General features: G+C 58.4%; 1 protein-coding gene across 5 annotated transcripts in view; it reads right to left on the reverse strand.

The window, feature by feature from the left end:
* Positions 1–12,954, reverse strand: part of LTBP4 (latent transforming growth factor beta binding protein 4) — a 53,698-nt gene that overhangs the window by 34,352 nt on the left and 6,392 nt on the right. For 4 of the 5 annotated variants that reach the window (XM_077932466.1, XM_077932463.1, XM_077932467.1 and 1 more), the window contains exons 3-4: positions 11,187–11,364; positions 8,949–9,103 (exon numbers count right to left, since the gene is read on the reverse strand). In XM_077932466.1, the coding sequence (XP_077788592.1) occupies positions 8,949–9,103; positions 11,187–11,364 (333 nt within the window). Of the gene's footprint in view, positions 1–6,933; positions 7,467–8,948; positions 9,104–11,186; positions 11,365–12,954 lie in introns of those variants that run through there. The other variant, XM_077932464.1, reaches the window with a different exon arrangement.

Below are 12,954 nucleotides of genomic sequence, written 5' to 3' on the forward strand. Positions count from 1 at the left end.
GTAAAATATGCGTTGCCGGATTATGCAGTCAAGCTTCTTAAGGAGCGCAGCAGCCCTGGTGCTCTTATGGCAAAGTGTGATGCTGAATCGGCCTTTCGCCCGCTTCCAGTCCACGCTCATGACTTCTGGCTGCTAGGTTTAAAGTTTCAGGACCAATGGTACTTTGACAGAGCTATGCCCATGGCTGCTCCATTGCATGCGCCCCTTTTGAGACTTAAAGCACATTTCTGGAGAGGGCCATGAAAATAAGGTCAGGATCCCATTACGTCATGCACTATTTGGATGATTATTTGATAGCCGGGCGGCAGGAGAACCTGGGTTTTTAACACTTCCCATCAGCGCCGCTGCCTCTGCCACCAGAAATCCCTTTTTATTTATGGCGTGCTAATTTTATGGCCACCTTGCAGGAGGCCACAGATGCTTCCGAGTGGCAGCTGCTCCAAACTGCAGAGGGGAGAGGGTTTTTTGCTCTCAGCTCTGGCTTGTGGACATCTGCTCGGCCGCTGTGAGACTGGACAGGCCCCCTTTGGCCTGATCCAGCAGCCAGGCTCTTCTGATGGAACCTCCAGCTCCAGAGGCAGTCTATCTAGATCCCTGGGTTCTTAGGGAAATTTGGCCCCTGGGAGATGAGGATGCCATTGGCCTCATCCAGGACTCTTCTTAGGTTCTTAAAGTGGGATGTAATTAAAAATAAAATAAACAATGACTTTGATCCTAGACACATCCAACTGGGAAATGGCCCCAGCAGGACGAGACCTCCTTACCCAAAAGGCCCCCACCTGACTGCTTTGATTTGTGCTTTTAAGAACTTGGTCATTTAGTGGCAGCACCGACCCTTTGGAACTCCCTGCCACTTGAGGCGCCTTCGCTGGACTCTTTTCGGCACCTGCTAAAAGCACCCTAACCCAGATGCTTAGAAAATTGAGGCAACTTTAATCGGCTTTTCATATTTTAAGTTGTGTACATTTTAAAGCGAACCACGCTTGATTTTTCTCGTTTGATCTTCTTGCAAAATGCATTGAGGCTTTTAACGTTCTTGTCTTACAGTCAATTTTTACGAAATAGATAACAAGGACATTCCCTCCCCGCTGCAACGCAAGAGAGATTCCTGCAGCTCCTTGGGGGCCGAGATGCCCCTTTGCCCCCATTCTTGTGCGAGTCTCGGAGGGGAGACTCTGGGGAAACTTCCTGGCCCTCGCTCCACGTGGGACCAGCACGGCGACTCCAGTGTCCCAATCCGGTTGCCAAAACTCAGCCTCATCCCGCAAGTCTTCTGCTCAGCTGCCTTTGGGGGTTTGGGAGCTGTGTGTTTGTGTTAGGAAAAGTCTCTGGCCTCCCCCCCCCCCCCCGGTGGGGTCTGGGCTGCCAAGTCAGCAGGAAGTCTCTGCTCTCAGGACACCCCACCTTCCCCTGAGGGGACAGGGTGGGGGGCGCGTGGCCTCCGTCCAGAGCGTGCGGCTTGGCTCGCTTGCCAGAGTCACGGCGAGGTATGTGCTTTTCTAAACACTCGTGGGGGGGGGGGGAGGCATCTGCACAGCAAGATCTGAACTGGGCTGATCTGGGGGGGGGTGTGGAGAATATTCAGGAAAAGAAGGTTCTCCTTCAACACACAGCGCTGCCTGGCACTGTGGGGTCCTGAGCCAGCTCCCTCCTTGGAGGACGGGACCCCAGGCCCACTCAGCCTGCAATGCAGAGCCCCCCCCCCCAATCCCTGGGGCTGGGCGGGAGCCAGATCTCTTGGAGGGGGGCCCACTTGCCCCACATTCCCAGGCGCAATCGAGGCCGGCCAGACAGTCTCGGTTGTTCTTGGCTGCCCTGTGCCCGTCTGGGCGGTGCTGAGAAGGGACAGATCCTGCCAGCCCTTTGAGAGGGCAGGTCTGCAGGCCAGCCAGCTGGGCCGCGGTCAGAGGGAGGCCAGATTAGGCAGAGGGCGAAGTTGGCGTGGGGAGAGTGCCAGCCGGGCACCAGCGACGGAGCAGATTGAGAAAGCAGCGCTGGGGCTTCTCTTGCCAACCGATCCAGAGCAGGCACAGCACAGTCCAGCCCCAAGCTCTCCGTCTTTTAAAAGTCAGAAATGTGCAAGCTTCTGGGCCCCACAGAGTCCTTCAGTGGCAGAACGCCACCCTACACTCCTTGTCCTCTCTGGAAAAGCTGTCATGACAGGAAGCAGCCTGCAAGAGGGGTCCTTGGAGAGGGCCACACAGACACTGACCCCCTCCTGCAAGGCAGGACACTCATCCTCCCCCCCCCCGCCAGGGTCAACCTGAGCTGAGGGTAGAGGAAGCGACAGGTGTGGTCCCCTCCCCATCCTGCCCCAACCACGGAAAAGACTCCTGCAAGGACTGGGGCTGCTGGCCTTGCCTCCTTTCCAAAGCTCTCTGGAACCAAAACTGTCCAAGTGGACTGGTTCAGCGAAGTCCAGGGGGCAGGATCCGAATCGATGGATTCAGACAGCAAGCAAGGAGATTTTAACTAAGCAATAGGAAGAGCTTTCTGACAGCAAGAGCCATGAGACAGCGGAATGGGCTTCCTCGGAAGGGACTCTCTTTCATCGGAGGCTTTTAAGCAGAGGTTGGGTGGCCCTCGGTCAGGAATCTTCTTCTCTGGCGATCCCTCGTAGCCGAGCGAGATTGTCTTCCATGAACACGGCCTTAACAGTGAGTCCGTAAGCGACTGTGGAGGCCAGTTCTGGATCCACACGTCCTTCCTCAGTGGGGTTTCCGGGCGGGAGTTGATCCTGGTGTGGATTTGCCAAGCGTGCCTTCCTCTTGGCACATTCCTTCCTTGTGTCCTGAGTTCGAGTGTCTTCAAAGCCCAGGACACCTTTGTTCTCCAACTGGAGCGCTCACAGGCCGGTGTTTCCCAGTTGTCGGTGTTTATACTACATTTTTAAAGATTTGCCTTTGGAGAGTCTTTGAACCTCTTTTGTTGATCACCCGCATTACGCTTTCCATTTTTAAGTTCGGAGGCCAGGGATTCTCCAGCTGCGATTCCTGCACTGCAGGGGGCTGGACCAGATGATCTCCGGGGGTCCCCTTCCAACTCTACAATTCTAAAATCCTGAGATTCTATGAAAACTTCCCCTCCTGCTCTGCCGGGGGGGGGGTGCGCTTGGACTCTACACAGCCTGATCCCCCGCAATGCAGGAGCCACAGATGGACCCCCCGGGGCAGACGACCCCCCCCCCCAACCTCCGCTTAGCAACCTTCCCAGGGGGTCTGTCCCCCCCCCCGTCCAACGGCTCTTGATCTCAGAAAGTTCTTCCTGCTGTCCAGGCGGCTGCCTCTCTCCCTCCTTCTCCCGCCTCGCTGGACATATGGAAGCTGTAATTGCAGCCTCGCGCCCAGTTTATATTATCTCCGTGTTTATTTCTCCTTACGTAAAGAAGAAACTGTGTCTATTTATGCTAAGTTCTGCAAGATTATTTTGGCATATTTTCCTCGTCATTTTCGTCCTGACCTCCACCCAGGTCCTGCCTCCGTTATCGGCCTGTCGGTTTTCTCGCTCTCGGTTCGTTTCGTTAGCTTCTCCACCTTTGCACCGCGCAACACTCGAAACCTTAATCAATGCTATCTTTTGGGGTGTGTGTGTGTGGCCCAGGCAGCCTTGACAAAACAGGGGCCTTGCAGATAGAGGCTCCCACCAGCACAGCTCTAAGCTGCAAGGGCTGGTGGGAATTGTAGTTCAAAACACTGGGGGTGGGGTTTCCAGGTTGGTGGGGGCCACTTTGGGGCAGGGGGAGAGGAGCCTCCTGGAATCGGGCCCAAAGGGGACCCATCTAGTCCTGTTCTCACAGCAGCTAAATACCCCTAAGAACACACCAGGTAGACTGCTTCTGGAGCTGGAGGTTCCATCAGAAGAGCCTGGCTGCTGGATCAGCCCAAGGGGGGGGGCATACAGTCCAGCAGCCGCTTCCCACAGTGGCCAACCAGATTCCATTGTGGGAAACTTGCAAGCAGAATTCAAACCCAAGAGCGCTCTCCTCTCCTGTGGTTCCCGGCGACTGGCATTCAGACGCACTGTTTCCTCCGACCATGGAGGGCAGAGCAGAGCCGTCGTGGCCATCAGTAGCCCAGTTGGTGGCCACCTTTGTGGCAGGGAGTTCCGTAAGTTAACTGTGCCGAGTGAAGAAGGATTCCTGCCCTGGACTGGACTCCCGGCTGCCAAAGGGGGCTGTCCTCTGTCTACTTCTGACAGTCAAAATTTAGACCTGGGGGGGGGGGGGGGACATAAAACTCTCAGGACGCCCACGGCTTACTCCTTCTCAGGGCTGACCCCATGGAGACGCGAGGAAGGAGAGAGGCAGGGGGCAGCCGGCTCAGTCCCTGAGGCCCCCCAGAAGGCGGGGGTCAGCTGCCAGCCCCTCCCCACCCCTTTGGGAAACTCAGGGCCACAGGAAGAGGAGGATCGGGGCCAGAACTTGGCCTTCTTGCTCACCAGGAAAGGGCCTCAGCTGCACATCCCCCGGCCAAGAAAGGGTGTAGTGGGGGGGGGGTGAGGAGGAGACTCCCTTGGGCAGCCGTCATTCAGGGATTCTTCAGCTGTGATTCCTGCAGTGCGGGGGTCAGACTAGAGGACCCTTGGCTTCCCCCACAACCCTGTAATTCCACGATGCCAAAGGGGGGTTCTGCGCCAGGGACCCCATAGTCCCTCTGCTGGGCTCTGGCAGAATGGCAGACCCCACATGTCGTGCACCCGGGATCAGCACTGCAATCAGTGCCCGGGGGGGGGTGTGATCCGACCAAGGGGGATATTGTCACTCCCCTCAGGGATGACACCTGAGGCAGTCCGCCCCCACCCCCCTTCCCACCCCCCTGGCTGGGGCTGCAGAGCAAGGCTGGCATACCTGCCCTGTGTACCTGAGGGAGCGTCTCCACCCCCATTGCTCAGAGGTCCAGCTCCGAGGGTCTTCTGCTGGTTCCCTCACTGTGAGAAGCAAAGTTACAGGGACCCGGGCAGAGGGCCTTCTCGGTGGTGGCACCCTCCCTTCAGATGCCAAGGAGATAAATTGCTATCCAGCTTTTAGAAGACATCCGAAGGCAGCCCTGTTTAGGGAAGTTTTTAATGTTTGATGTATTTATCATGTTTTTAATATTCTGTTGGGAGCTGCCCAGAGTGGCAGAGGCAACCCAGATGAGTGAGCCATTATTATTATTATTATTATTATTATTATTATTATTATTATTATTGTTATTATTATCAGCAGCAGCATTGGGAGCCCCCACCGTAGAAGCAACACGGTAGCAGCAAAACTGCTGCAAGTCTGCAAACTGCAAGTGCCTTCAGTAGCAGGAGAAATTTTGGGGAGTGGGCAGGAAGGTCAGGTCTGACCCTCCACAGGCCATAGGGAGGAGCCATATCTATGGGGCAGAAGGTCCTGGGTCCCATCCCCCAGAGAAACTCCTCTGGCTGCAGCCCTGGCGAGCCCTTTCTGCCAGCCAGCGTCTTCGGAGCTAATGGACGCGCTGGCCGGACTCCTCTGTTCCTGGGAGTGGCGGGGGCAGGAGCGCCAGAGGCCCCCCGCCCCCGTGGGCTGTGGACTACGTCAATGAGCATGTGGTGCTGTGTCCCGTCCTGGGGGGCCGCTGCCTCCCCCCGCGCAAGGACCAGGCGCTGCTCCGAGGCACGACACGCGGGGAAAGGCCCGTCAGGACACGCCTCACTTTGCACACCCACCCACGCGCAGCCTGGGGAGCATCACCAAGCACAACAGGGAGGGGAGGACGGGGAGACGCCCCCCCAACAGCCCCCGCCCCTCTCCAAGCCCCCAGCGTGCAGGACGCCTCTCTCCAAGCCTGCCCAGGGAAACTGAGGCACAGGGTGGCCCTGAGGACACCAAGACCCCCTGCCTGCCTGCCTCCTCTGGGGCTGGAGCTCAGCCCCCCTGGCCCCCCGCCAGAGGCAGCTGGGCCCATCTGGCGGGGGGAGGGCTCCGTGCCAGCTGGCCGCCTGCTCTCCCTCCAGCCCCCGAAGGAGCCTCTGCCGGCATCCAGGGGCCGAGAGAAGACCCTCGTGGGGCGCCAGGAAGAGACGGCGCTCCCAGGGTTAACGTGGGGGGGGGAAGCAGGCAGGCCCCCCACCAACCCTCAGCGCCTCCTGGGAGGCGGGGGGGGGGACACGACAACGAACCCCTGGCCCCCGAGTCCCTGCCCCCCGTCCTGCAAGGTGTCGCTCAGCAGCCGCTCATATAATTCCCAGGAACATCATTTTTCCTGGGGGGGTGGGATCTGCACCCCCAGATGGCCCCCTCCCACATGCAGGCCCCCCTGCAAAGTTTGACCGTAGGAGTGGCAGCTGGAGAATCCCATCTGCCCGCCTGACCGCAGAGGCTGTGACCCCCAGACCCATTTGCTGCCCTGGCCCCTCCTGGGGTCACCTCCACGCACCAACACCCAGCTGCAGGCAGAGAAGGGGGAGAGGGGGGAGTCCCTGTGCCAGGGCAGCAGCTGGCAGGTGGGTGGGAGGGAGAGGAGCCATGCAGTGGGGGGGGGACCAGCTAGGGGGGACATCTGGTCAAGTGGCAGGAGGGGGGGAAGCGCAGCCCGTCTCTGTTCCTGGGAAACAGAAACCACATTCCAGGAAAGGGAGGAAAAATTTGCCCGTGGAAAGGACCAGATGATGTGAGGGCACCAGGAAGCCCCCCCCCCATTTCTCCTAGGCCAAACGGGGGGTGGGGTAGCCACAAACCTCAGCAACCAGACACAGAACCGGGCAAGGGGCAAAGGTGTGCCTGGCACAGCAGAGAAAACCACGCAGGAGGCTGTGACCTGGGCAGGAGCGGGCACCAAGCACCCAGGGTGGCACCCAGGGTCCAGGATTGCACTTGATGCAGGAGGCTGCCCGCTTTTCCATGCTGCCCGCTGCCCAGGGCAAAGTGCTGCATCCCCTGCCCTGTGCCAGCCCCCCACCAAGCCCCCCTGCTGCCATACTCACAGACACGGAAGCCGGGTCCCCCTTCGGCCGGGCCGGCGTCCGCCCCACTGTACAGGGTGGTGGCATTGCCCCTCTCGCAGTGGTTGGTGCAGCGGCCCTCGCTGCTGCAGTGCACCCGGCAGATCATGGGGGTGAAGAGGACCTTGACCCTCTGGGCACCGGCGGGCAGGTGGTCCCGGCACAGCAGCAGCAGCAGCAGGAGCAGCAGCAGGGAGACGGCCGGGAGGAAGGAGTGGCGGCCGTGGATCATGGCCCCGCGCGGAAGAGGGCGCCACGGGCGGAGGAGCAGGCAGGGGAGCCGGCGACCCACCGCAGAAGCTGACGGACCCACCAGCTAATTGGAAGCAGTCGGGTGGGCGGTGGGTGGGGGGGTCTCGGGCGCCCGGCCAAGCACAATGTTTACGAGGGGCGGCTGGGAGCGTTAACTCTTCGCCTGCTCTGCGCAGCCCAGATGGAGCGGCGCTGCCTGGGCTTGGCACCCACCCGGGGGCCGCCCTCCTTGCCTCCGCCCCCCCAAAGCCGGGTGCCAGCAGGAAAGCAGCCTCCGCCGAAGTTCCCAGAGCAGCCACATCCCAGCCCCCCCCCCCCAGCCCCGCAAAAAGGCGTCCGGCAGCCCTGTCCCTTTCGCAACCCGAACGGCAGCGCCCCCCCTGCGAGGGAGAACCGGCCAGCTCTTGCTCAGCGCTGCACTTGTCAGCTCAGAAGGAGCCCCCCCTGCTCCAACCGACCTCCTGGGGCGAGAGACCTCTTCCCCCTCCTCAAGAGAGGAGGCTCTCTCCTTTTCCGCTCCCCCCCCTCGCCGAGGATATGAAGGCAACCCCCCCAACTTCAAATGCGCCAAGAGGGGCCCATGCAGCAATGCCCCCCCTCATCTTCCTCCAGCTGCTGGATCTACTCAAGCTTTGCCTTGGAGTCTTCCCCCCCCCCTGCTGGCTCCAGCTGTTCAACACCCCCCCATAAAAAGCCTCCCAGCAAACGCAGGTGGGTGGGGGCGAAGGAGGCAAACATCTGTGCCAAAGGAGCCACGGTGCCCCTAGCTCCCCCCCCCAAATTCTCCAGCTTCCCAAGTCTTGAGTTGTTGTCCCCCCCCCCCATGATGGGGCTGCTTGCTTCACAGTTGAAGGAGAAGGAGCTCATTCTCCCCCTCCAAAGGAAAAAAACACGGGGTTGTCCAGAGGGTGACAAGGTGGGTGTTCTCCTTCTGGAGGGGGGGGTGCGTAAAAGGCCTTGCAACCCCCCCCCTCAGAGTGGCTGAGCCGAGCACTCCTAGGAAGCAACAGGGGGTGGGGCTTCCGAACAGGCTCCCCAGGGAGGAAGCTGGCTGGGGGGGGGGAGAAAGCAGAGCTGTCCCGCTCCCCCCCCCCAGCCAGCCGGGCCTCACCCTCCCATCGCAGGCCAGGCTGACGTCATCTGGAAAAACTCAGGCAGAAGTGGGGGGGGGGGCAGAACAATTGCCGGATCCGGAGGGGTGGGGACTGCGCTGCACATGGGAACCCTTCTGAAACGGCCTGGGGCAACGGGGGGGGGGGGAGGTACCCAGAATAACGTCAGGGCTCTGGCCCTCCCCCTCCGGATTTGCAAGAGGCTTCTTGAAGAAGCGAAGGAGAGCCTCTGGGTCAGGCCAAAGGGAATCCTGAAGTCAGGATTCGAACGCAAGAGCAACGCTTCCGGCAAGAGGGATTCAGAAGCGTTGCTGCTCCCCAGTGGGGGGGGGGCAGAGCAGAGCCGTCCTAGCTAGGAGCCCCCAAAAGCCCTCTCTTCCTCCTCCTTCTCGCTCTTTCAAAGCCATCCAAGCAGCTCCCTGTGGCAGGGAGTTCCACAGATTAATTCTGCACAGCACTAAGGATTTTGCTTTGAGCTACAGGAGAAAGCGGCTCTCTTCTGGCCAGGAAACGGCAGGGAGAGCCCACCAGCTTCCACGCTCCCCTCTTCCCCAGCAGAGGAGGCCCCACGCTCTTTCAGGCCCCGATCCTTGCACAGAACAGATCGCCTCCCCCCCCCCCCGTGCCCAGTACCTTGGGGCCTTGGCGTTGCTGGGGGGCCGTGTCCAGGAGGGCCGTTGTTGTCCCTGCTCGACCGGGAGGCCAGATGCTGCGCCAGGATCGTGGCCATCTTCTCAGAGGGGTCCAACGTCTTCCGGCGCCGGAGAACCACCTGGAGCTCGGCCAGCCTGAGGGGAACGATCCTGGGGTCAGGGGCAGACAGGCAGCAAATCCCCACAGAAGTCAGGGCCCCCCGACCTCTCTCTGGCGCCATGACCCCTCCCTCCAAGCCCAGCCCCACAGAAGAAGCAGCCGCTGGATCAGGCCGGGGGCCCGTCAGGTCCAGCCTCCAGTCTCCCCCCCCCCGGGCTGAACAGATGCCCCAAAGGGAAAGCAGAAAGCAGGATTCGAACACAGAGCCTGTGGTTGCCGGCGTCTGGCATTCAGAAGCATCGCTGCCTCCGACTGGGGAGGGCAGAGCAGAGTCGTTGTGGACAGGCGGCCTTAGAGAAGTTTGCAAAAAGAGGCCTTGCATGGAAAAAAATAATCGAGAGACATTTCCTCCCTCTCTCATGAAGCCAGAACCTGTGGAAGCTGAGATTCGGGGAGACAGAACAAAGTTAAACTGTGGAACTCCCTCCCACAGGGACGGCCACACTCCTCGAGGGCTTCCTAAGAGGCTTTGACAAATCCATGGCTGTGGGAAGGATGGCTCTGCCCGGCCTCAACCATCGGAAGCGATGGAGGAGAGAGCGCTCCTGTGTTCGAATCCTGCCTCCAAATTTCCCACAATGGGCCTCTGGCTGACCAGGGTGAGAAGAGGAGTCTGAACTAAACTCTCTCTCTCTTTCCGTTAAATAATTTTTATTAGTTTTCAATTATAAAAACCCAATATATGTGTGATGGCCTGGGAATCCGATTCAGAGGCTGAACCGGAGGAATCCCAGCCTGCACAGGAGTCCCCGCCTCCAGGGCCGGCTGAACTGGGGCGGGGCCTTGATTCTGAGGAGCCTGCACCTGTGCCGGATCCTCAGGAGCAGGGACCAGGTGAATCCACTCTGGCTCCAGAGGTAGTTGAGGACTCAGTGCCTACAGGTGAGTCTCCCCCGGGGCCCAGTAACCCTCCAGCCTCTCCTGAGCTGCAGAGGCTCAGGGCAGAGAGGCGGAGGGAACTGGTTTCTCCCAGGAGGAGTGCTCGCCTTAAGGCCAGGAGAGGCGGATCACCTGTGGGCTGGGACCGCCCCTGGCCTCAGAGAAGATAAAGGCCAGTCAGCCCGGTCCCAGGTTGCGGGAGCAACGTCGCTGAAGAGCTGTTTCGGCCAGCACCCAGTCCTGTTCCCCCAGAGTTCCTGTCCTTGCCCGGCTCCTCGCTGTGGACCCCGCTCCGCCCTTGGAGGACAGACTACAGACCCTCGACCCAGGTCCTGGACCTCGCCCCACGGGAACCTCCCCCCGGGACCAGCACAATGTGCCACATTGGATCAATACCATATTACGCCGCACATTTCTCATTAACATTAAAAAATAACCAAAAAGAAAACATACCGTATTTTTTGCTCTATAAGATGCACCAGACTGCAAGACGCACCTAGTTTTTGGAGGAGGAAAACAATAAAAAATATTCTGAATCCCAGAAGCCAGAACAGCAAGAGGGATCCCTCTTGCTGTTCTGGCTTCTGGGATAGCTGCGCAGCCTGCATTCGCTCCATAAGATGCACACACATTTCCCCTTACTTTTTAGGAGGGAAAAAGTGAGTCTTATACAGCAAAAAATATGGTATTTTCCCACCTGCAAATCCTCGGACTTCCGTCCACTCCTTCTTCTGGTTCTTTAAATAATCCAAATCATTTTACATTCCAGATCCCTTTACCCAATTTCCCAACTACTAAATAATTAAACTTGTGATATACTGCACAGATATTTTAAACATTCAAACCACTTTCTACATTGCAAATTTCTGCTTACAAACTATTCCCCCTTTCAAAATGATCCTTATTGTTGCTTTTTGCAAGCGTTTAATCCATGTCTGCTGACGTCCCAATTTATTTACAACCGCTGCCCCCTAGACTAGACTCTCTTGACCTTCGCACCTCTGGCTCCCCATTTCCGTAAAGAGCCCCCCATCTCCCTTCCCTGCCCTTTCCCGACTCTGCAATATCCCTTTTGAGACGAGGCAACCAGAACCGTGCGCAGGATTCGATTGCGGCGCCCTGCAGCGCGTGCGAGGAGAGGGGGCTGAAAGGGAGGCCCCCCCGCCCTCTCCAACTCACGTCAGGGGCTGCCAGCGGATGGCCATGGAGGGCAGGGGCGCCTGGGGGGGCTGCGGCGTCATCGTGGGGCCGGGGGGCGTGGCGTGCTCACAGCGGGGGCCGGAGAAGCCTGAGCGGCAGGCGCAGCGGTGGGGGGCCCTGCACTGGCCCCCGTTCCGACATCGAGGGAGGCAGACGGCTGGGGAAGAGAGAGAGAGGTCAGAGCAGGTCCATCAGGAGCCCCCTTCTGCCCCCCTTAGCCCCCCATGGCTCCCCACAGTTCCTGGGGGCAGGGGGGCTGCTGGGCATGCAGAGCGCCCCACTTTCTACCCCCCCAAGTCTCTCCTGGAGAAGCCAACATGGGGATGTCTAGATGTTTCTGCAAAACCCAAAACCTTCAAGGACGGTGGGAGTTCTAGTCCAACAACATGAGACCCCGGGGTGTGTGTGTGTGGAGTGGTTAGGGTCAGACCAGGACCCGGGAGCCCAGAGTTCGAATCCCCACTCACTGGGTGGCTTTGGGCTTGCCTCTCTCAACCTAACCTGGGTGGGTGGGTGTCTGTTATTATAATAATAATAATAATTTATTATTTGTACCCCGCCCATCTGGCTGGGTTTCCCCAGCCACTCTGGGTGGCTTCCACAGAGACCAAAAATACACTAAAATGTCATACATTAAAAACTTCCCTGAACAGGGCTGCCTTCAGATGTCTTCTGAATGTCAGGTAGTTGTTTATCTCTTTGACATCTGAAGGGAGGGTGTTCCACAGGGTGGGAGCCACTACCGAGAAGGCCCTGTTTTTGCATTGTTTTTATTCTGATTACTGTATTTTTCTGTGTATAAGACGATGCTTTTGGCCAAAGAAAATTAGGCAAAAATTGGGTGTCGTCTATACACGGATAGTGAATGCGCGGGGGGGGGGGCATGCGATTAATGGCAGCAGCAACCAGGAGATTGGCAGTGGCGATTGGGCGGGTGATTGGCGGCTGCAACAAGTGGGTGGGGGCGAGCGGGCAGACAATTGGTGGCTGTGGCGAGGTGTGTGATTGGCAGTGGCTGTGGCAAGCGATTGGCAGTGGCGGGCAGGCAGGTGAGCGATTGGCAGAAGTCATATCCCCCACCACCAAAAAAAGCTAAACAGCTTAATTTCTTAATTTTTGGTGTTTTTTTTTTTAAAAAAATAGGGGTCGTCTTATACATGGGGGCGTCTTATACACGGAAAAATACGGTATATGTGTTCTGATCTTTCCTGTGAACCATCCTGGGACCTCCGGGCAGTATATAAACTCAATCAATCAATCAATCAATCAATCTGTTGCAAGCTACCTCACAGGGTTATTGTGGGGTTTAAATGAGGAGGGAGGGAACCTGGCACGCTCCTTTGAGCTCTTGGGGGGGGGGAGGTGAGCCAGAAATGCAATGCAATAAAATAAAACTAAATAATGGGGAGGGCATCCTTGGGGCAGACAGCACTGCATGGCATTGTAGAGGAGTGCTGCAGCAGAACCCCCTGGGCCCGTCCCCCAGGGCTCAAAGCCTCGCCTGGCGAAGGGCCATTGCAACTGGCAGAGCAGCTGTCCTGCATGCAGAAGGGCCCTGCTTCAATGCATGGAAGCGTCTCCTGGGAAAAGCCTGAAGGCCCATTGCTGCCAGCCAGTGTTGGAGATACAGTGGTACCTTGGTTCCCAAACCCCAAAAAACCCAAAGTGAGTGTTCCAGTTTTCGAACATTTCGGAAGCCGAACGCCCGATGTGGCGGCTGGCTATTGTTTCTGGGGCGCCTGGACCA

The sequence above is a fragment of the Podarcis muralis genome, chromosome 7 (genome assembly GCF_964188315.1).
Source record: "Podarcis muralis chromosome 7, rPodMur119.hap1.1, whole genome shotgun sequence".
NCBI classification, from domain to species: domain Eukaryota; kingdom Metazoa; phylum Chordata; class Lepidosauria; order Squamata; family Lacertidae; genus Podarcis; species Podarcis muralis.